Source organism: Thalassophryne amazonica, chromosome 5 (genome assembly GCF_902500255.1).
Source record: "Thalassophryne amazonica chromosome 5, fThaAma1.1, whole genome shotgun sequence".
Lineage (NCBI taxonomy): Eukaryota > Metazoa > Chordata > Actinopteri > Batrachoidiformes > Batrachoididae > Thalassophryne > Thalassophryne amazonica.
The window spans coordinates 59,183,125-59,207,782 of NC_047107.1; the positions used below are offsets into that span (position 1 = coordinate 59,183,125).

Below are 24,658 nucleotides of genomic sequence, written 5' to 3' on the forward strand. Positions count from 1 at the left end.
CAATTGTTCAACAGTCCGGAGTCTCCGTTATCATATTTTGCGCTTCATAATGCGCAACACATTTTCAATGGGCGACAGGTCTGGACTGCAGGCGGTGTGAACGCGGCATTACTCTTTTAATTCATTTTATTAGTAAACGGAGCGTGCCGCGGCCTCAACTTTACCTAAATTCTGGGTCTTTTAGTGAAGCTTAGGGCTAGTGACCGGCAATCACCTTAATATTTCTTCTGTTTTTCTTGTTGATTAATGCTGGCAAATTATACAGTATTTCTTGTCTTTCTGATGCCCAATTGTGTTTATTCTCTCTGTTTAAGGTGCAGCTCCATCTAGAGATGGGAGTTGTATTTGTGCTGGCGACCCAACCTGTCCTGTGCACCAACAGCATTTCCTGTATATTCGTTTTGTGAATTGTTCTCTAATTTGTGTCTGTAGCATGGCCCAAGCAGAGGGTCACCCTTTTGAGTCTGGTCTGCTTGAGGTTTCTTCCTCAGAGGGAGTTTTTCCTTACTACTGTTGCTCTGGGGGTTGGTAAGGTTAGACCTTACTTGTGTGAAGTGCCTTGAGGTAACTCTGTTGTGATTTGGCGCTATATAAATGAAAATAAATTGAAATTGAAATCACAGATGCTGGGTTTTGAACTTTGCGCTGGTAACAGTCTGTATGGTCTTTTTCCCCGTTGTGTCCGGAGGTTCATGATTTCCAAAAGCAATTTAAATCAGGCCACAGCACACATTTCCACTTTGCGTTCAAATGAGCTCGGGCCTAGAGAAGGCGGCGGCGTTTCTGGATGTTGTTGATGTATGGCTTTCACTTTGCATGGTAGAGTTTTAACTTGCACTTGTAGATGTAATGTATTTCTGAGCCCACACAGTAAGATCCTTTACACAATGATGTTGGTTTTTAATTCAGTGCTGCCTAAGGGATCGAAGGTCACGGGCATTCAATGTTGGTTTTTGGCCTTGCCGCTTACATGTAGAAAGTTCTCCAGATTCTCTGAATTTTCTGATTATATTATGGACTGTAGATGATGGAATCCCTAAATTCCTTGCAACTGAACGCTGAGAAACATTGTTCTTCAACTATTGGCCTTTTTCCACACAGTTGTTCACAAAGTGATGATCCTCACCCCATCTTTGCTTGTGAATGGCTAAGCCTTTTGGGGATGCACCTTTTATACCCAATCATGACACTCACCTGTTTCCAATTAATCTGTTCACCTGTGGAATGTTCCAAACAGGTGTTCTTTGAGCATTCATCAACTTTCACAGTCTTTTGTTGCCACTGTCCCAGCGTTTTTGAAATGTGTTGCAGGTATCCATTTCAAAATGAGAAAATATTTGCACAAAAACAAAAAAGTCTATCAGTTTGAACATTAAATATCTTGTCTTTGTGGTGTATTCAATCGAATATAGGTTGAAGAGGATTTTCAAATCATTGTGTTCTGTTTTTATTTACATTCACGCGACGTCCCAACTTAATTGGAATTGGGGTTGTAATTGAGCATCTGTGTGCTGCCTACTGAGTTGCCCGGATGTAAAATGGCGACCACGCCTCCTTGCTGGGACATGGCTTAGTGCGACTGTGGACTCTAGTTCTTATATTGACCTCTGTGTCTCGTACAAATAGGCTCCAGCCCCCTGTGACCCTTAATTGGAGCATGCGGTTGAAGATTAGTGATTGAGTGTGTCTTGTATGAGTATGCCTCATCAGATTCAGAAATAGAGACGTCTTATGTCATCTGCACTGGTCAAAATTCCCATTATTCCAATTCTGTTTGCTCTGCAGTATATTTTGTCACATATTTGGTAATGTTGTGGACCTCATGTTTCTCCAAGTGGTTGCTGGCTTAGGTTATTAGCTCAACTGAAGGCAGTGCTGCTCCAACAGATGGCAGATACATTTATGGGATATTATATTACCTAAACAAAGTTGCAGATTTTAATAAATTTGTCCTCATATGTCTGTTTAAGTTGGAGGTGTACAAGATGACAACATTTATTGGTTTTTGAGTTATTGTCTACAAAAACTGGCTGGAATGGACTAACCCAACCACTTACCTACCCACCCATTCAACAACTGCTCTACATTTTTGCTCTACAAGCCCTATGCTGTTAGCAGTGTAGGGAAAAATTTTACTTCAGGAATAGGCCAGCAAATCTGCTTCATTATATAGGTGAACTTAACAGAATGTAATCACAGTTGAATAAACTACCTTTTAACAATAGGTGACATATTGCAGAAAGTTTTGTATGCTGGGAATAATTTGACACCATGAACAAGGCTATACAATTAGTCCAAAAATCTTACTGGGGGTATAGTTTGTGCACTGTAGGATACTTTTACTCCATATTTTCTGATCCTTAGTGTGGAAATCTTCATGAGCTCTTATGTTCCTCATCACTGACACACAGCTTATGCCAATGAGGTTTTTTGGTTGGTTGGTTGGTTGTTCTTTGTGCTGTCTGCATATAAAACCTCCACTCAAGATAAAGCTGAGTTACTGCACTGGTGCACAACGGTGCCAACTTGATTGACATACTGAAGGAGTTCCACAATACCACTGGGGGCAGTGCTACATACTGCACTAGGAAGGGCAGCGGAGTAGAAATCTAGTGTAAAGCACTACACTACACATTACACTACAGATTTCTACAGCATTGAACCAATCAGCTTCTTTCCTCATTCAGTAGAGACAAATGTGATCTTGAGTTTGGAGGGGCAGCACGTCATCCTATCAAAAAGGCTCTGTGTTTGTTGTTCAGGCTGAATTCTTTTCCAGGGGTCTTTGGCGTCAGACAAAAGCGATGCTGATGTGCAGCATTGCAGTAGTGAAAACTGGCCTTATAGTTGGAAATGTAAAATATGAAAATAAAAATGATGTTCCACAAGGTTGGCTTTGTTTTAGTGCACCACAATGCTGACAGTGTTGATGGTCACTTTGGGTTGAAAACTACTTTATGCATGTTGAGTTCATGTTGGCATTCCACCGTCATGTATTGGTCAAGGTCAGTATTTTTACAGCCTGAAATCTTTTGATTTGATGGCGTACTGATGGTATGAATGTGTTTCTCCATCCAGTCTTCAAGGGACAAAATGTCAGATGACTTGTGACCCTGGGACTTATTATAATGGCCACAAGAAGATGTGTGAGCCCTGCCATCGGGCCTGTGCCACATGTGCAGGTAGGAAATGGCAAAACATTCAGCAGAAATCTGTGCTAACACAGCTTTAGACAGATTATATCAGTCATTAGCACTAACACAAGCTTTTTATTCAGCAGATGTAATATTTCCATTGTTTTCAAAATACTTTTTTTCCCTCTTTTGTCAATCAATGCTGTGACGTGTTTTAATGTGTTCTACAGGCACAGGTATAGAAGCTTGCACTAAATGTGCAGATGGTTTCATGCTAGAGGACTGGCGCTGTGTGTCAACTTGCAGTACCGGTTATTACCTGTCAGAGCAGATATCTGATAATGGACAGGTGCTGAAGTCCTGCAAGAAGTGAGTCAGCACATCAACAATTGTACCACAATGCATTCAAGAAAGGGTGTCAGATCTCCAGTCTTAAGGGATAAACCAAGAAAATCCAAAGCTTTCACAAGTGTGGCGGATGCTTAAAAATGTTTCTTTAAAGTTTAACCCTTGTTTCCTTTTCTAACACCACTGTTCCCTCTTTGTAATTCCTAGTGTGCATAGTTTCTCCTTTGTCATTCTGAGAAAGTGGCAACCAGGCAAAGAGGGTATTTCACTTCATACTGAATTAAGAACATTGCATGCTTTTGTTTGTTGAAACCTGGACTCATTCAGGGATGACTTAATTAGCAACAGTAGTAAGCAGGGATACAGTGTCCTCACACAAGTCAGGTCATGTCTGGGAACTTGTTAGATTTGTGCATCACCATGTCTGCCGCTCTCAGGATCTGATCTGGGTCCTCAATGGCACCCACCCGGGCAGACATCTGCTCCATCTCCACCTCCCACAGCTCTATATGCTACAGTCAGGTGAAATGTGGGCATCTCTTTGGTCTTCTTCAGCAACCAAGGAACATTAGAAATGAGACAGCATATTTATGCTTACGATGCAAGCAGCTGACGATTGTAGCCTCTGAAGTGTGTAGCCGCTGAATTGGGATATAGACCCTGAAAATAAGACAACCCCATTTTTCAAACTTCAGAGAAACATGCACTGTGGCCAAAATGTTGCAGCGGACATTCCAGTGCAAGCAGTACTCCTCATCTAAATCTACCAAAGTTCCTGTTCTCTTAACACACAGTGATATGCAAGATTCCTCTGAAGAAACCTAGTACCAACCTAGTCATAGACTTAGTTCACCAGATAGCATCCAAATCCTTCAAACATACTATAAGACAGGAAGCACCTGGACCCTAAGGATTTGGTCCTGTGCTCTCCTGCAAAGATATTGGCATCAAAAAACACCCCTGTCCAGGAGCTTTATAAGCTCGTCCCAGGCATCTCTCGACGTCAAAGGCAGAGAGAAACAAGTATGCCACTGCCGAGATAAGTGAATGTCACTGTAAGTTCAGCACTTTGACTACATACTTACCACACTCAAAAAAACTGACTCATTGCATTGGATTTCTATCTAATAAATATATGTAGTCCCAACTAAATTAAGTTATTGTGCATGGATGTGCTTTTTTGTGTTGGGGCTACATATAATTATTAGATGGAATCAGCACAGTATGACTTTTGTTTTGAGAAAGGACAACTAAATGACAGAAAGACTGAGTTTTACTCTATTTTAATGTGATTAGTTTTATGTAAAGAGTTGAAGTAATGTAATATTTATGATGACTGAATAGCATGGAATAAGAAAGACCAATGGTAGATGGGTGTGGCTGCTCAATAAACAGTCCAGCCACATGACCCCCCACTCAAAAATAAATAAATAAAAATTGGGGGTCTTTTCTATTTTTAAACCAACCAACCCCCCCCCCCCCATTTTCAACTCTGAAAGAATGCATGAATTTCTCGAGCACTCACACTGGTCAAACTATACTTTTGGGGAGCAGCACAGTGCAGAGTGCCTAGTTTGAGTATACCGTTAGTCTTGATCCAGGATGATTTTAAACCCATATGGTCAAATTCCTCACTCAGCTTCTCAAGTACTGCAATCAGGGTATTTATTGATCCTGCAAAGATCATACCATTGTCCATGAAATCCAGATCAGAAAACATTTCTTTGCCCACAAAGGTACCAAACCCAATCTTCACCTTGATCAAGAACTTCCCATCTGTTTTTGACAGTTAAAGTCTCAGCCATAATGTTTATCCTGAGCTCTAGGGTGTTATGTGTTTGATGGTGCACTATTCAGACTTTTTTTTTAATTCAGAAATTGTGTTTTGAGGCACATGTACAACCATTCATTCAGCTTTAAGTCTCAGATTTTTTCTTTAACTTCATGGAACAGCTGTGGTGTTTCACTCCTGACTAAACTGGCTTAGAGAAGGAATGGGTAAATGTACTCATATTCCTGTGATTAATGACTGCTTTGCCTGCTATTGTAGCCATGTCCAAACTCCTCCGTATCCTTTGGCTGTCTTGTCATCTTATCTTGCTATGGTGGATTTGCCTTGTTACTTGCTTTCCCACTTTGTATTACACCCCCAATTCCAATGAAGTTGGGATGTTGTGTGAAATGTAAATAAAACAGAATACAATGATTTGCAAATCCTCTTTAACCTATATTCAATTGAATACACCACAAAGACAAGATATTTAATGTGCAAACTGATAGACTTTTTTGTTTTTGTGCAAATATTTGCTCATTTTGAAATGGATGCCTGCAACACATTTCAAAAAGCTGGGACAGTGGCAACAAAAGACTGGGAAAGTTGATGAGATGCCCAAAGAACACCTATTTGGAACATTCCACAGATGAGCAGGTTCATTGGAAACAGGTGCGTGTCATGATTGGGTATAAAAGGAGCATCCCCAAAAGGCTCAATTATTCACAAGCAAAGATGGGGCGAGGATCACCACTTTGTGAACAACTGCATGAAAAAATAGTCCAATAGTTTAAGAACAATGTTTCTCAGCGTTCAGTTGCAAGGAATTTAGGGATTCCATCATCTACAGTCCATAATATATTCAGAAGATTCAAAGAATCTGGAGAACTTTCTACACGTAAGCGGCAAGGCCAAAAACCAACATTGAATGCCCGTGACCTTCGATCCCTCAGGCACCACTGCATTCAAAACCGACATTGTGTAAAGGATCTTACCGTGTGGGCTCAGGAACACTTCAGAAAACCATTGTCAGTTAACACAGTTCGTCGCTACATCTACAAGTGCAAGTTAAAACTCTACCATACAAAACGAAAGCCATAACAACATCCAGAAATGCCACCGCCTTCTCTGGACCTGAGCTCATTTGAAATGGACAGACGCAAAGTGGAAAAGTGTGCTGTGGTCTGATGAGTTCACATTTCAGATTGTTTTTGGAAATCATGGACGTCCTGTCCTCTGGACAAAAGAGGAAAAAGACCATTCACATTGTTACCAGCACAAAGTTCAAAAGCCAGCATCTGTGATGGTATGGGGGTGTTAGTGCCCATGGCATGGGCAGCTTACACATCTGTGAAGTCGTACATCAAGCAAGAATGGGAAAGAATTCCATCTACAAAGCTTCAACAATTAGTGTTCTCAGTTCCCAAATGCTTATTGAGTGTTGTTAGAATGAAAGGTGATGTCACACAGTGGTAAACATACCACTGTCCCAGCTTTTTTGAAACATGTTGCAAGCATCCATTTCAAAATGAGCAAATATTTGCACAAAAACAATAAAGTTTATCAGTTTGAACATTAAATATCTTGTCTTTGTGGTGTTTTCAATTGAATATAGGTTGAAGAGGATTTGCAAATCATTGTATTCTGTTTTTAATTTACATTTTACACACCCCAACTTCACTGGATTTGGGTTGTATCTGTTACTCACATGATTCTTGGCCTTAAGCCTATTTGTTTATTTATTTTTAAATCGTTCCACTATCAGTTCTCTTGGGTCTTTCTGTACATTTGCAGTACGTGTGACGACATCGCCTGTGTGGAGTTATTTTGTCGTCATGGTTACATCTGTGTGTCTGTGTGAACACATTTTCATCAACACTGTAATTCATGTTTCACTTTGGTGTGGCAGATAGTGGTTGCTTTCAAGAGGTGTGGATGGGCTGATCACTTATAATCGCTTAACTGTGCCAGGCACGCCCATAGTTGCTATTAGACATGAATAGAAAGTCATATATGGGCTTTCACAGTATACCATTGCATTTAACATTGACTGACCTTAAAGGTCACAGGGAAAGTTGCTCAACCTTTAATCATTTACAGTGGCCAAAAGATGCCAAATGGGGCAGCACTGTGTTTTAGTAGTTAGCATGGTTGCCTCACAGCAAGAAGGTTGTGGGATCACTTCCTACCCTGTCTGTGACGTGTTAGTTTGCATTTTCTTCCCGTGTCTGGTCATATATGGCTTTCAATCACATCTTGATTGTGTTGTTTCAGCTCCACTGTGGTGGTGTACAGAGGCCAAATTTCAAAAACTGTCAAAATCTTTATGTACCTGACTGTATTTATACACAGTATAATGTGTGATTCCACGTCCAACTGTTGACAGGTGTGACCTTAGCTGCTACGACTGCCTGGGTCCTGGTGACAGAAACTGCAGCAGCTGTGTGAGTGGTTATAATCTGGAGGCAGGAGCCTGTGTGGTCAGCACAATCTGCAAAGATGGTGAGTTATCAGCTTTCTTACCTACAACATGATTATTTCATACGGGTTAGTTTGCTTTGCTTAAGATAAGTCATCTACTGTATAATGATCCTTAGTGAAGATGGCAGTCAGTTCCCACTCTGCAGGTCAGGACAGTCAGGAGTGGGTGTGATGGGTTCACAGGACAATGTAAAAATAAATAAATAAATGTGTAGCTGACAAAATTGCGTGACTTATGTACTGACAAACCGCTGAGCTCAAGCACTGAATTAGAAGACTTGGTGTGCTTTAAAAAAGTGTTACAAGCACAGTTCACAAATTGTGGCCTGTTGATTTCAGTGCCTCTGCTAATTTAAACACTTCTCACGCTCTGCTGGTTAATCAAAGTACCAGTTCTCTGAGGAAGAAGAATCTTAACGTTTACTGAGAGTTGTCGGGCACGTTATTCTGCATTTATGGTTTAATCAAATCATGTTTTATCCCACAGGGATACAAAATCTATGCAAATAATGTCTTCATTAAGTCGAAACTCAGCATTCACCAGCATTTTTTTTTTTCCTCCCTGCAAATTTGAAGCTTGTTACTAACACCTTGAATCGCACTGCAGCGCATAAGGGGATCTGTCCTTGCTTTTGTTTCCCCCCTTACAGGTTTCATTCATGCAGTGCACATTACTAACATAAACTCTTTTGTATTCCACAAACAGACACTGTCCCATCACGTCAACTCGGTTTCCATTCATGCTGCATCTTTCTCAAAGCCTTGACAATTCTTTTTTTTTCTAACTCTTCCACAAATGCACTTCTGTAATATTCTGCTTTCTTCTGTTCAGCATTTCTGCTCCTCCACGCTTCCATTTTCTTTTCGCTGGGCTTCCTTTTTTTCCTTCCCCTGACTTCACGGTGTGGCTCCTGCACTTGATGTTATTTATTTATTTTAAATGAAAATGTCATTCTGCTCTGGTGCAACTCTGATTGTGTGGCATCATTTTTGATGTTGTAGCTGCGTCCTTCTCGTTAAATTATATCAAATGGCTGAAATGTCCCCGGTTCTGTGAGGAGATAAAGGTCCAAGGAGGGGAAAAATAAAAATACCATTTCTGTGTGATTTCTCTAACAACTTTTAAAGTGCACCTTCAGTCTGTGTCAGGCAGCGGTTTCATTTTGATTGACAGCTCAGAGTTTCCGTATGACAGAACAGACTGGCGATCCACTTTTTCTGTGATGTGTGTTTTTTAAATCTTCCATTTGCTAATTGTGTGACGTTTGTTTCTCTCTCTCTCTCTCTCTCTCTGTTTTTCTCCCAAATCTCTTACCTTGGCATGGATCCAATCACTCCACTGGACTACAATCATTTTCCACCTCGATGAACGCCACCTGTGATTGGATCATAAAACTCTTCTTGTCATTTGAACCGTCTCCCAACCAATCGCACGGCTCCGCCTGCCGTTCAACCACTTTTAATGGTTGTGTGTGGGTGTGTGTGCACGTTGCTTCCCCCCCTCTTCCAATCTTCCCCCATATCTCTTCTTCCTGGTCTGTGGAAAGCAAATGAAGAATCTTGGGCGGAAGGCAGTTTCTGCGTACTTGTTAAAAAGAACAGTCTTTGCCAGAGGAAAGTGCTGCAGCAGCTGTGCTGCAGAACGTGCTCGCAAAAGGGTTGATGGGACATTCAGACTGGGCGCAAAGGGGAATCCTCCCTGTCCGCTCACTCACAGTCACATAATTTATAAGAGAATCTGTGCCTCTTTATGGGACTGCGCCGGAGGTGCGATGACAGGACTACAACAAACCTACCTTTTGTCTGTACTTGGACACATGCACATGGTCAGGCTGTAAAATGATGGAGACTTACTTCAAGAACAAACTAGCAAATGGAAAAAAAAAAAGGTGAAAATAAACAAATGAATAAAAGTGTTGGTATTTTGTGACCAAAGCATCAATGCCAAAATAACTGAACCTTCTTCTTTTTTTTTGTTTTTGTTGTTGTTGCCAGTGTAGAGTGTGTAAGAGCCACTCAGCCTGTGAATCTCTGAATACGTCTGTGTGCATTTTTCATTTTGGCTCCTCTTTTGCCAATGATAATGATGAACAGACTGTAGGAAAGGCCCTCGTGTTTCCACCTGTAAATATATATCAAAGGGGAAAAAGGCAGTAATGTGAAAGTAATGTCTGTCTGGGCTGCTTCTGGTCATTTAGGTGAGTGAAGACAAACTCACGCATACAGTGGTGCTACAAAGTATGTGAAGGCTTGAGCTTCTATACATTTTAATTTATGACATAATTGTATAAAATAATCCAGGCTTCTTTTTATTAAAGTTTCTGCAAGTGTGTAATTTTAAATTCAGTGTGAAAACCAATTTTTATGTGATATCAATAAGCAATATAAAAGCCCAAATAGTAGGATGTACAAGTATTTGAAACTTTGCTAAGATATCTCAGTATAACAACTAAAGCATTTTTCACCTCCAGTTTTCTTTAGACAACACAGGTGATGGATGCATGAACATTTCCAAGTTAATGAATATATCCTGGAATTAATTTACATCAGTCAGTAAGACGTACAAACATTACAGTACTAAATGGTAAATCTGTCTGTAGATGACACTTCACAAAAACTGAAAAAAGGTGATAAGTGAGGGAAGCCACCAAGACACCTATCACAGCTCTGAAGGTGCTGCAAACCTCAGTAGCTGTATTTGAAGAGACGGTGCATAGGTCAGCTTGTCTGTTGCATCACCACTCACTGCTAGATGGTGGAGCGGAATACAGAAGGATTTATTTATTTATCTATGCTCAAGTCTCCCACGTGCCTTATGGGGCACTGTTGCTGAAATCTCTGAAACATCTCATTTTTTCAGGGAAATTCTCCTCTGTTCCATTCCATCATGAAGCCGTATAACTGGTGATTCAACAGAAGAAGGTTGTGCAGCGCACACAGTTTCTCCAGTCACAGCCACTGAAACTTGTGACTCCTTCATAGTTGACTTAGGTGTCTTGGTGACTTCCCTCACTACCTCCTTGTATGGCCACTTAGTTTTCTATAGACCACTTTACCATGCTGTTTCTGTGCTTTTACGTGTTACTACATTATTTAAATTGGCTCTGACTCATTGTCTTGGAAATGTTTATAGATTCATCCCTTGACTTTTTTAATGACAACTGGCTATGCAGTCGTGAGTGTAGTTGTTTAATTAAGGGGTTCCTGTACTTGCAGAAGCCATTAATTTGGTGTTAACATTTGTATTGAATTTATATCGTGTGGAGGTTTTTTAACCATGAGATTAAAGCGTACATTTTTATTAGGTTTTTAATAGTAACAAAGTCTGAGTTTTATTTTGCTGATTTGTGTAAAAGCCCAAAGTTTCACATATTTTTCAACACTAGTATACATACATATGTAGCACACACACACACACATGAACTCGCACACATGGATCAGCCACTACTTTAAAGTAAAAAAAAAAATATATATATATATATATATAGCAAAACCAAAAGTGTTGCGTTTATATTTTTGTTGAGTGTATATATATATATATATATATATATATATAGTAAACATGCGTTTCCAACCAAAATAGCTGCAATTCATGTTTGAATTCATTTGGAAAAAAAAAGTCATTCTCTGTGTGTGAGTTTTTCAGTATGTAGCAGAATGCCATTAATTCTTGATGTAAGCCCAGACAGCATTGATTCATTCCAGTGGTACTACAAGACAAGTCGATAGTCATTCCTTCCGGAGCTTTTTGAGGTGAAGGAAATGCTGCAGTGAGTTAGAATGAATTTGTGGTACTGGGGGTGCACCGAGTGCTATTTTTCACTCACGATCAACATTCTGGATACTAAACTGAAGATGTTGCACAAGACTGTATCCACACCATCCATCGCTGTGACTTACAATTTAAAGTTCCACCATTAATTTATCACTGAATAAAATATTGAAATGTGTACACCGATCAGTCCAACTGTATGTCGCTTTAGTTTTTCCACATGTAAAGGGAATCTGTCCAGTAATTAGCATAGCTGGTGTTTGCTCTATATCAGTGCATCCCTTTATGTTAAAGTGTCTATGCTTTACTTCATTCTTATTACTATTATTATTACTATGACAGTGCATATTACCTGAAGTAGGAGTGATGAAGGTTTTCTGGAAATGACTGCATTTCTGGGTATGATGCAAAAGATATTTATACTAGAAATCTTGTATGGGAAAATGGTGCATCTGTATAAAGAGTATGGCCCCTGTTAAAGAACACGCTAACCACAGTTAGCATTAGCATACATGGTCTTGCTAACCACAGATGATGCTAATAATGGACATGGCTAAAAGTTTTATATATCACAATAATTCATGGTTAGCATGACTGCGTATGTTAATGCTAACCATGAATGGTGTTGTCTTTGCTGCTTCCTGTTTGTAGCCCAACGTTCCATATTGTTCAATTTAGAATGTCCTTCGTATAAACCACCGTAAATTACACAATTGTACGTCCAACAATTTCCATAAAACTTTTGTCACTGCAACACGGAAGGTCAGCAGTCGTCACAGACAAAACATTTTATATGCAGCTAGTGGTTGTTGAAGGGGTCATACTATGCTAATGTGGCTTTTAATCTATTTATTTATTTTTTTAACATTTGCATAGAGTTGGGGTTTCATGTTTAACATCCCCCACAATTAAAATCCCACAATTGTATGACTGCATGCAGAACTTCTACTGGAAAAACCTTGTAGCCTAAAATGGCTTGTTTGGGGCTTTTGTGACATGTGTTACAGCAGTCCATATTTGGACATATGCTGCTGCTGTGACATGCCGCCACATTTTTGGGTGGAGTGGTAAACACTGGCTTCGTTCCAGTTAAAGCAATGTGCAGAAACGGAATCTCTTAAAGACCTGAAAATGGGAGTTAAAAAAAAAAAAATAGAACATTTTTAATGCACCACAGCAGTATCTATGTGGTATCCTTTCATGCAAACTTGCAAATAACAAAGTAAGTCCTTTCGGCTTCTCCCTTGTTTGCACTGAAGGTCGCTGCAGCAAATCCAAGGTGGATCTGCAAGTTGAAATGGCAGAAGTTTTACACCAGATGCTCTTCCTGACACAACTCCACATTACATAGAGAAATATGGCAAGGGTGGGGTTTGAACCAGGAACCTTCCACAGTGAAACCAAGTGCACTAACCACTTGGCCACCACCCCTGCACCTGGTGACCTATATGGTTTGCAAATAAGTTGTATAGTATGACCCCTTTAAATTGCAAGCCACAAAATAATATGGTGTGTCAGAACTGCAACCAGTTTTCAATAGGCTCCAAAAATAAATGTTCAGAATTTAACACAGAACCTCAGTCTGCAGCATATTTTTCTAAAGAAAAATACCATGGTGTACATTTGTCCATTTCCAGATTGTTAAAACAAGAAGACAGAGCAGAGCTGTTTAAATGTCACTCTAAACTTTCCCAGTAAAAGGTCTATGCCATAGAACCTGAATACTGTACATAAAAATTCCACATTTGTCATCCACGTCTGCTTTCTCCACAGCCTGTCAGGCTGTCTGGAGCTTACCTGGTGGATGTTGAGGTGGTGCTGGTTTCGAGAAATATTTAAGCCTCCCTGTCTGTGTGGGTTTTCCTGCAGTTCAAGCATTTACAGTATTAGATGAGTTGTTGTACTGTCAGATGGTTATGGTTCCTGATGATTTATAATAAAGACTGATGAATCCTTTGTTTTTGATTTAAAAACTTATTGTTAGTCATTCTTTACGATGACTTGAACTGACTCTAAATTGTGATAGTCGACACCGCCACAGCCACAAACACCCTCACGTTTTATTGTGTACGTGTGACATATCTGTGACAATGCATTATTAATGTTACTCAAAGGTCTCGTTTTTTTTTTTTTTTTTACTTGTGTTCTTATTAAAGTGTTTTGTCCATGTTTTTGTTTTCATTTCAGCTTGTATTCCGTATTGTGACATCAATATTTCATTGGTGTGAAATTTTTCATTGTTTAATTAATGAAATAGTGTCATTTATATTCATCTCATTTATTTTTAAGTCGAGTTAAACTCATTGATTCAGTTAAAGTTTCACATGCCTCAGGCAGACCATGTAAAGTTAGACCTGTGCACTCATTTACGTGAAGTTAAAAACAGGTCAGATAGGGTGACATTTTCAGCTTTAATTAAAGCAGCCACATATATGGGAATAGCCACACTTTGAGGGGGCATGATGGGAGGAAAACTGGAACTGTGAATTAAATTCATTGAAGCTTATACATGTTTTTACCATTGACAGTCTGTAAGACTAAAGATGGAAGCATTTATTTAGATAATAAAGAGGCATCTATTGAAAAGAATTTCAATATGCAACCCCAAATCAGAAAATGTTTGGAGGATATAAAAAAATGCATATAAAAAAAGAAGCAGTTATCCTTCGACTTTTATTTATTGCAGACTATGTGAACCAAAGACACTTCATGTTTTGTGCGGTCAACCCCCTTTGTTAATATGCATTCATTCCTATGGATGCCCAGCAACACATTCTATAAAAGTTGTGACTTGGACAATTTATTCAAAAGATCAGTTCAGTTTATATAGTGCCAAGTCACAAGATAAGTCACCCCAAAGTGCTTCTCAAGGGTAAGGTCTAACCTTACCAACCCCACTGAGCAAACATAGGCAACAGTGGTAAGGAAAATCTGCCCCAGGCCATTTGTTGAGGAAGAAACCTCCAGCAGACAAGACTGAGGGGTGACCCACTGCTTAGACCATTCTAACAGTAACAAAGATCAAATAAAGTACAACAAAGAATGGTCCAACATGCAAAACAACAGGAAAAATTCTGCTTGTAGTTCTTGTCCAAAAACATCTTCCCAGATGGCACGGATGTTTGTACGGAGATTGCGTTTTTAGGTCGACTGCATCCTCAAAGAAAGGTCTGGGAGCTCATCTGCCACAACCATGCTTGAAGCATCTGATGACAGCGCCTTAATTCAATTTCAGTTGATTTTATTTATACAGGGCCAAATCACAACAAAGCTGCCTCAAGGCGCTTTACACACGTAAGGTCTAACCTTACCAACCCCTGAGTAAGCACACAGGTGACAGTGGTAAGGAAAAACTCCCTTTGATGATAATGAGGAAGAAACCTCCAGCAGACCAAAGTCAGATGGGTGACCCACTGCTTAGGCCATTCTAACAGTTACAAGGTTTTTACAAAATTTTACCAAGCTGAAGAAACAGAAAACCAAAATGGCATCAAAAGCAAACTGCATTATTGAGGTGAGCACGCAATCATTGGCGCCACAAGCAGAGCATCGTGGTAAGTGCAGTGCCCTGGGGTGCAGGGCCAGCATCCATCCATTGCCTTGTCACTTTCATTTATTAAAAGCTGTCTTCATCCCAAAAGCAGACTGTAGTGGCCTAGAGAGGTCCCCCTCAGGAAGGTAGTCCATGGGTCGCTGTGTCAGCTTTGTGGTCAGTCCCGCACCCTTAATGTCTCATTAAGGCCTTGGACAGTGAGAAAAAGAGCAGAATCAGTCGGCCAGAAATAAGTGCACCTAAGTTATAAGTTCATCAACAGAAAATTGACAGGGAAGCACAGAGAATACTAAGCTGATTGCTGGCAGCTAGTGGTGAGCTTCAATAACAGACCCAGAATATAGATGAAGTATGGCCGAGACCTGTTCTGTTACTACTAAGATGAATTAAAAGTATAGGAAGCATAGTTCCTTACTATGGTGGTATGCTAGCCACACAAGAGCGAGAGAATAGATGCATCTTTAGTCTGGACTTGAATGTCTCTACAGAATCTGACTTTTATCTCTGCAAGGAGATCATTCCACAAAACGGGCACAAAAAGAGAAGACTCTGTGGCATGCAGACTTTTTTTTCCAGCTAAAGCCCCTTTAACACCAGGCCCGCATGGAGTAAATTGCGCAGGGGAAGAGCTTGGCTCCATGATGCTGTTTTTACAGACTGCCTGGACATGCAGATGGATTCGATACATTGCAAAAAGGCAGAATACATTGTTATTTCCAGCAGTTATTTAATGTGCCACAATCATGAGAGAACTTGAGAAGACAGAGCTGCAGCTGGTGATCGCTTGCGATCTGTCCAAAGAATTAATTATACTGGACGTGGACATGTCCTTTCTCTCTGAATCATCCGTGAGGAGTTTTAGTGGATGTGGAAGCTTGGCCTGCCTCTTCTTCTTCTGTGGTTTTGAAGCTTCATTGCCAGTAAGTTCAGCGGGATGAATAAAATCTAGCAATGCAGGTATGTACAACCCCTGACAAAAATTATGGAATCACCGGCCTCGGAGGATGTGCATTCAGTTGTTTAATTTTGTAGAAAAAAAAAGCAGATCACAGACATGACACAAAACTAAAGTCATTTCAAATGGCAACTATCTGGCTTAAAAAAAAATTGTGGCAGTCAGTAACAGTTACTTTTTTAGACCAAGCAGAGGGAAAAAAATATGTTATCACTCAATTCTGAGGAATAAATTATGGAATCACCCTGTAAATTTTCATCCCCAAAACTAACACCTGCATCAAATCAGATCTGCTCGTTAGTCTGCATCTAAAAAGGAGTGATCACACCTTGGAGAGCTGTTGCACCAAGTGGACTGACATGAATCATGGCTCCAACACGAGAGATGTCAATTGAAACAAAGGAGAGGATCATCAAACTCTTAAAAGAGGGTAAATCATCACGCAATGTTGCAAAAGATGTTGGTTGTTCACAGTCAGCTGTGTCTAAACTCTGGACCAAATACAAACAACATGGGAAGGTTGTTAAAGGCAAACATACTGGTAGACCAAGGAAGACATCAAAGCATCAAGACAGAAAACTTAAAGCAATATGTCTCAAAAATCGAAAATGCACAACAAAACAAATGAGGAACGAATGGGAGGAAACGAGTCAACGTCTGTGACCGAACTGTAAGAAACCGCCTAAAGGAAATGGGATTTACATACAGAAAAGCTAAACGAAAGCCATCATTAACACCTAAACAGAAAAAAACAAGGTTACAATGGGCTAAGGAAAAGCAATCGTGGACTGTGGATGAAAGTCATATTCAGTGATGAATCTCGAACCTACATTGGGCAAGGTGATGATGCTGGAACTTTTGTTTGGTGCCGTTCCAATGGGATTTATAAAGATGACTGCCTGAAGAGAACATGTAAATTTCCACAGTCATTGATGATATGGGGCTGCATGTCAGGTAAAGGCACTGGGGAGATGGCTGTCATTACATCATCAATAAATGCACAAGTTTCCGTTGATATTTTGGACACTTTTCTTATCCCATCAATTGAAAGGATGTTTGGGGATGATTAAATCATTTTTCAAGATGATAATACATCTTGCCATAGAGCAAAAACTATGAAAACATTCCTTGCAAAAAGACACATAGGGTCAATGTCATGGCCTGCAAATAGTCCGGATCTTAATCCAATTGAAAATCTTTGGTGGAAGTTGGAGAAAATGGTCCATGACAAGGCTCCAACCTGCAAAGCTGATTTGGCAACAGCAATCAGAGAAAGTTGGAGCCAGATTGATGAAGAGTACTGTTTGTCACTCATTAAGTCCATGCCTCAAAGACTGCAAGCTGTTATAAAAGCCAGAGGTGGTGCAACAAAATACTAGTGATGTGTTGGAGCGTTCTTTTGTTTTTCGTGATTCCATAATTTTTTCCTCAGAATTGAGTGATTCCATATTTTTTTTCCCTCTGCTTGGTCTAAAAAAGTAACCGTTACTGACTGCCACAATTTTTTTTCCTGATTTCTTATAGTGTTTCTTAAAGCCAGAAAGTTGCCATTTGAAATGACTTTAGTTTTGTGTCATGTCTGTGATCTGCTTTTTTCTACAAAATTAAACAACTGAATGAACATCCTCCAAGGCCGGTGATTCCATAATTTTTGCCAGGGGTTGTACTCATAAAAACTAAGGATTTTTCATCGGTCTGGGGTAGGGTACAATTGCGGAGGCTTTGTGTACAGTAGCGCAGTGTTGCATAGACTTACATACAGTAGCGGAGTGTTTGTAGACTTGCATAGAGCTCTGGATGCAGTGCTCTATGAACACTAACATCAATCTAACATCACTTTGAGCCGATGGAATCAGCTGATCAGTGAAATTACCTGGTGGAGTGGGTGGATGCAAAGAAAACCTGCCCCCTCTTGGCCCTTTCTGGAGTGAGTTGAAGACCTCTGCCTTAGCGACACAAAATAGTCATGCACCTTGAGAACACAGACCAAGGACTGGTACATAAGGTGTAATAAGGTCAGCTCAGTAGGGAGGTGCTAGATCGTGAATAATTTTATAAGTTAATAACAGAACCTTAAAATCAGACCTCATAGAGACAGGAAGCCAGTGAACGGTGCCAAAATCTGTATAATGTGGTTGAACTTTCTGCTTCTTGTCAAAATTCTGGCAGAAGCATTTTGAACCAGTTCGAGACCCCTGTTGGACTGCAGTAAACCAGAGAATAGAACATTGCAGTAGTCCAATCTAGAACAGACAAATGCATGGATCAGAGTCTCTGCATCAGCCATAGACAGGATGGGATGAATCTTTGCTATGTTACAAAAGTGGAAGAAAGCAGTCCTTGGTCAAAGGACAACATGGGATGAACAATTACCCCATGGTTCCTCACTTTGTCAGTGTGATGTATGACGCACAAGCTTAGGCAAAGCGTTAGCTGGTCAAACTGATGTTGATGTCTCGCTGCATCAAGGGCCATCATTTCAGTGTTGTCCAAATTTAAAAGTGAAATTTCTAGCCATTCAGTTTTTCACTGATGTAAGGCAGTCCTTTAAAGTCTTGATGTGTATGAGATTACCAGCAGTTATTGACATGTACAACTGAGTGTCATCAGCGTAGCAATGAAAGGTAATCCCATAGTGCTGCAGTATATGCCCAAGGGGTGCTATATAAAGAGAGAAAAGGAGACGGACCCTTATGGAACCCCGTTTTTCATGGCAACACAGGGTTAGAGGTAACGTTATTGTACAGAACACAGTAAGAGCGGCTGGTTGGGTGGGATGTCATCCATCCGCACAAGGACATTCCCACCAGTGAGCACTAGGATGCATTAGTGATGGTACCCACAGCAGTAACAGGGCGCAGTGGCGGGACTAAGGAATGCTGTGATATACACTGAACAAAAACATAAATGTAACACTTTTGTTTTTGCTCCCATTTTTCATGAGCTGAACTCACAGATTTAAAACATTTTCTATATACACAAAACACCCATTTATGTCAAATACTGTTCACAAATCTGTATAAATCTGTGTTAGTGAGCACTTCTCCTTTACCGAGATAATCCATCCCACCTCACAGTCAGTATCTGTGTGAACACCATTTGCCTTACGTGGTGCAACACATCTCCTTTGCATAGAGTTGATCAGCAGCTAGACGGCATCAAATGCGAGCATGTGCCCAATCAAGTCAGTTATGACAAACTGCAGTCAGGTTGAGATCCCGATGAGGACGACGAGCATGCAGCTGAACTTCCCTAAGACGGTTTCTGACAGTTTGTGCAGAAATTCATTGGTTCTGCAAACCGATTGTTGCAGCAGCTGTCTGGGTGGCTGGTCTCAGATGATGTTGGAGGTGAACATGCTGGATGTGGAGATCCTGTGCTGATGTGGTTACACGTGGTCTGCGGTTCTGAGGTCGGTTGGATGTACTGCCAAATTCTCTAAAACGCCTTTGGAGATGGCTTATGGTAGAGAAATGGGCATTCAATTCATGAGTAATAGCTCTGGTGGACATTCCTGGAGTCAGCATGCCAATTGCACGCTCCCTCAGAACTTGCAACATCTGTGGCACTGTGTCTTGAGATAAAACTGCACATTTCAGAGTGGCCTTGTATTGTGAGCACATCACTTTGTGCAGATGGCAAGAGTTCATCAGTGAAATCACCTGCTGGAGTCGGTGTCTGCAAAGAAAACCTTCGCCCTCTTGGCCCTTTCTTTAATACTTTGGACACTACTGGTGTAACAGAGATGAGATGGCTAATGTTGGGTGACTAACTTTAGTCAACTAAGTAAGTTTAGTAGACTTTATGAAACAGGGTCCAGAATAACAGATGAGATGCTATGTGATCGCCAGCAGCTATCTGTTTGCTTCACTAACAGTCCCAGAATTTAGATATGAACAGGATAATGTATTCCTCAGGAATATTCAGCGCACCTTAACAGGAGAAATTGATGTATTATATTGACAAATGAAATGAAGTTGATGTCACAAAACATCTTTGGTTCATACTGTTGATGAAACAGAAGTCAAAGTACAACCCCAATTCCAATGAAGTTGGGATGTTGTGTAAAATGTAAATAAGAACAGAATACAATGATTTGAAAATCCTCTTCAACCTATATTCAATTGAATACACCACAAAGACAAGATATTTAATGTTCCAACTGATAGACTTTGTTGTTTTTGTGCAAATATTTGCTCATTTTGAAATGGATGCCTGCAACAGGTTTCAAAAAAGTTGGGACGGGGCAACAAAAGACTGGGAAAGTTGATGAATGCTCAAAGAACACCTAATTAGAAACAGGTGAGTGTCATGATTGGGTATAAAAGGAGCATCCCCAAAAGGCTCAGCTGTTCACAAGCAAGATGGGGTGAGAATCACCACTTTGTGAACAACTGCATGAAAAAATAGTTCAACAGTTTAAGAAAAATGTTTCTCAGTGTTCAGTTGCAAGTAATTTAGGGATTCCATCATCTACAGTCCATAATATAATCAGAAGATTCAGAGAATCTGGAGAACTTTCTACACGTAAGCGGCAAGGCCGAAAACCAACATTGAATGCCCGTGACCTTCGATCCCTCAGTCGCACTGCATTAAAAACCAACATCATTGTGTAAAGGATCTTACCGCGTGGGCTCAGGAACAGTTCAGAAAACCATTGTCAGTTAACACAGTTCGTCGCTACATCTACAAGTGCAAGTTAAAACTCTGCTATGCAAAACAAAAGCCATACATCACCAACATCCAGAAACACCACCACCGAGCTCATTTGAAATGAACAGACGCCAAGTGGAAAAGTGTGCTGTGGTCTGATGAGTTCACGTTTCAAATTGTTTTTGGAAATCATGGACGTTGTGTTCTCCGTCCAAAAGAGGAAAAAGACCATCCAGATTGTTACCAGCGCAAAGTTCAAAAGCCAGCATCTGTGATGTCCATACCATCACAGATGTGTAAGTTGCACATCTGTGATGGCACCATCAATTCTGAAAGGTACATTCAGGTTTTGGAGCAACACATGCTGCCCTCCAAGCAATGTCTTTTTCAGGGACGTCCCTGATTATTTCAGCAAGACAATGTCAAGCCACATTCTGCACGTGTTACAGCGTGGCTTCGTAGTAAAAGAGTGCGGGCACTAGACTGGCCTGCCTGCAGTACAGACTTGTCGCCCATTGAAAATGTGTTCCGCATTATGAAGCACAAAATACTACAACAGAGACCCCGGACTGTTGAACAACTGAAGTCGTACATCAAGCAAATCTTATTGAGTGTTGTTAGAAGGAAAGGTGATGTAACACAGTGGTAAACATACCACTGTCCCAGCTTTTTTGAAACGTGTTGCAGGCATCCATTTCAAAATGAGCAAATATTTGCACAAAAACAATAGGGTTTATTAGTTTGAAGATTAAATATCTTGTCTTTGTGGTGTATTCAACTGAATATAGGTTGAAGAGGATTTGCAAATAATTGTATTCTGTTTTAATTTACATTTTACACAACGTCCCAACTTCAGTGGAATTGGGGTTGTAAATGTTTTAGGGCGCCTGTATTCACAGAAATATTTAACCCTAACTTTTAAGATTTATTTTATTACATGACAAATTCCCATTTACTTTTTTTTTTTAGATCATTTTAATACAAACCTACCAAATAAACCTTATATTATGCATATTCATTACTGTAATAAATCCTATTCATTTGAAATGCATAATCCTCAGCTTTATGTATTTAGTATTAATGAAATAGAATTACTCTAAATCAATAATAATGACAGTATTTATTTAAAATACATAAAGTATATTGTTTGAATTGCATAACAATTATATTACCTATTCCATTTATCTTGTATAGGTAACATAATTATTTAATAAAATAAATGCAGATAATGTACTCATAACCATCCTCATCAGTACCCGTGGTCACAATGAAGTCTCCCATGACCAGAGGAGTGTCACCCCTAAGGAATGTGTCAGCCACAGAATTAAGGTGTGAATAAAAAGTCTCCCTCACTGAGATGTCACTCACCACAGTCAGACACTGAGTGAACAAATAAAACATTCAGTGTGTGCCTCTGACCTTTAAACCGTGCTCACTGATCTGTCACCATTGGAAGGAGCTGGCTGGTCACACCAATGGCCAATCCACCAGTATGCCAACAACTGGAGCAACCAGAGCAAAAGTAGAACTGATCGCAGCTCCCTCGGGTTTGCACCTGAGTGCCACCATGTACAGAACAGAGCACAAACGTTTTGGAATCAGTTGTTGATGGTGTACATAGTTTGACTCAGTTTTCTTCTCCCTCTGTTTAATGCTGCAAGAACAGCTTTTAGCTTTCTTTCTGCCAGTAACCTGCCAAATGATGAAATAAAGAACTATAGATTGCTTAGCAGAGGTAATATGACATATTCTGTCTTCTCCTTGTTAAATTTTGCAATATCTGCAATATTGCAGCATTATATGCAGCCAAATGTTCTTTTTAGTAGAATATACCATGTTGGGATTTATTTATATAAAATATTTTGACATGAAGCAAACTCCCATGATGCACTGTGCTCTGTGCATATTTTAAGAGAACTTATCACTTGATCCCAGTATGATTTAAAATTAGTCTATCTGTCTATATGCTGTCGTTCCAATATGCTGGAAATGTTCGGACGGGTTTGTGCATTATGTATAAGTGAACTCTGGTCACAAAGACGGGACTGTGGTAATAAATTCACAATATGTGTTAAACTGTGCGGATCATGTCCCCCAACTCCCCACTCCACCCTACCCCCTGCCGAATTCTCAGATCCAATGCGTGCAGGTATCAGGAGGTGGAAGGGCCACAAAATTAGGATTCAGGAGGAGGTGTGGTGGATGACAGCATGATATCTGCCAACAGAGAGCTGTCTGTCTCCCAACAGAGTACACTGTCAATGTCCTCACAAGGTCGGCCCATTTCAGAACTCAGAGGAAAACTTTTACTCGTCTGACTGACGGGCTTGCTTTCTTCTTATCTCCAAGCTTCTCCTGACTGACGGTGGGTGTCTAAAATGTCTGCTGTTGTTGAGTGGAGTTTTGCAGCTTTGTGTCCCTCGAGAACTTGGGGCCCTGCTTCTTTGTGTGTATGAGTGATGGACAGAGAGACGAGGAGATGATTTGTGTACCAGCGAGGAACAGCGGTGGTGTTTATTCAGAGGCTATTGGGTGTGAGCGGAGCTCGACTGAACGGGAAGCCGCCGCCTGTTGTGTCTGTACACAAAGAGACGCTTTTGTTTTGCAAGGAACAATTGAGCTTTTTGCAAACAACCTCACCATTGCTTTGAAGGATGAGCAACACACAGAGCTCCATCTTTGTGCCTGAACTGCCATCTGTCACCTTTGTCTCATGCAAAGGTTGGATAGGGGACAATGTTTATAGCACTTGTCACACCTATTTAATGCTGCAAAGTGTGAAGCTGAAGGTGTTTTTTCTGAATATCCTCTTGCACCTTTGCACCAAAATGTCTACAAGCCGCTGTGTATCATATAAACTTTCTGTTATTTATCATGGAGAAAAAGATAATGTGATAGCTGTGATTTATGTATTATATTCCCGGTGCAATAAGTATGATTTTTACTGCTGCATGGAGCAAAATGACTAATATATCTACTTGAAGTGTGACAAGGTTTTGGATCAATAAATTCAACGATTACTTTGCCAGGTGCTGAGAGATCTCGCATCCAAAACTCAATTTCCACTATGTTCTCCTTGACACAACAAAAACTTTCTGCCTTTGCCAAACGTAGGGACAATGTCAGCAGAGAAGTGTGATATATGTGGGTGATTCTTTAACTATGGGCACTATTGGCCTTGTAAATGTAATTTCCACCACACCATTGCCTTACAATATAAAGCGCCTTGGGGCAACTGTTTGTTGTGATTTGGCGCTATATACATGTGCTCTGATGTCACTGTTTATCTCCATAGAAACTACCCAAACAATCTTTCATACAAACTGTTTAAAGGGACATTACAGTGTTGTGGTGGAAATTACGGCAATAGTGTGGGACAACTACATTTTGTTTAAAAAAAATCACAACAGTTGTATGACACTGAATACCCCAATTATGTTTTGTTTTATTCAGAGATATTTTAAAACATTACAAAAAACGTTTCTTTACCATTCATTTTTATCATTGAAGATCAAAAGTCTGGGTGTGGGACAAGCACAAAACGGCAATATTTGCATATAATGATGCTGAAAAAAGGTGAAAAAGTCATCATAGACTACTAGAACAAATTTCTTAACACACTTTCATTGTAAAGATAACTATAAAAGTGTGAAATTTCCCCTTTTTTCTGTTTTTCATACAATATGATCAAAGGACATAAGTGCCCGTAGTCTAAGAATCACCCATGTACCCATGGGACTGCTGCAAAAAACTTAATTCTCTCTGTGTTCTAATGAGGAAGCTTATGTCTCTTTATGTTTCTTGGGTAAGTGAGCCATGCATAAGGTCATCTTGTGTTGTTTTACCTGAAAGGAATTAATTTATGCCTCAGGCTTTAATCCAGTTCCCTGATTTGGAAGAGGCACTAATCTCCCAACGTGATGTTAATTGGATTGGTCCCAGACAGTGGTGGCTGGTGGTGTTGACTTTGAAGAGGTCAAATCTTCACTTC

General features: G+C 40.1%; 1 protein-coding gene across 3 annotated transcripts in view; it reads left to right on the top strand.

The window, feature by feature from the left end:
* Window positions 1–24,658, top strand: part of pcsk5b (proprotein convertase subtilisin/kexin type 5b) — a 330,784-nt gene that overhangs the window by 213,888 nt on the left and 92,238 nt on the right. Inside the window, exons 18-21 of one of the 3 annotated variants that reach the window (XM_034170404.1) lie at window positions 3,079–3,182; window positions 3,365–3,503; window positions 7,640–7,755; window positions 9,282–11,029. In XM_034170404.1, coding sequence (XP_034026295.1) covers window positions 3,079–3,182; window positions 3,365–3,503; window positions 7,640–7,755; window positions 9,282–9,397 — 475 coding nt within the window. In that variant the 3' untranslated portion in view covers window positions 9,398–11,029. Of the gene's footprint in view, window positions 1–3,078; window positions 3,183–3,364; window positions 3,504–7,639; window positions 7,756–9,281; window positions 11,030–24,658 lie in introns of those variants that run through there. The other 2 variants (XM_034170405.1, XM_034170406.1) reach the window with 2 other exon arrangements.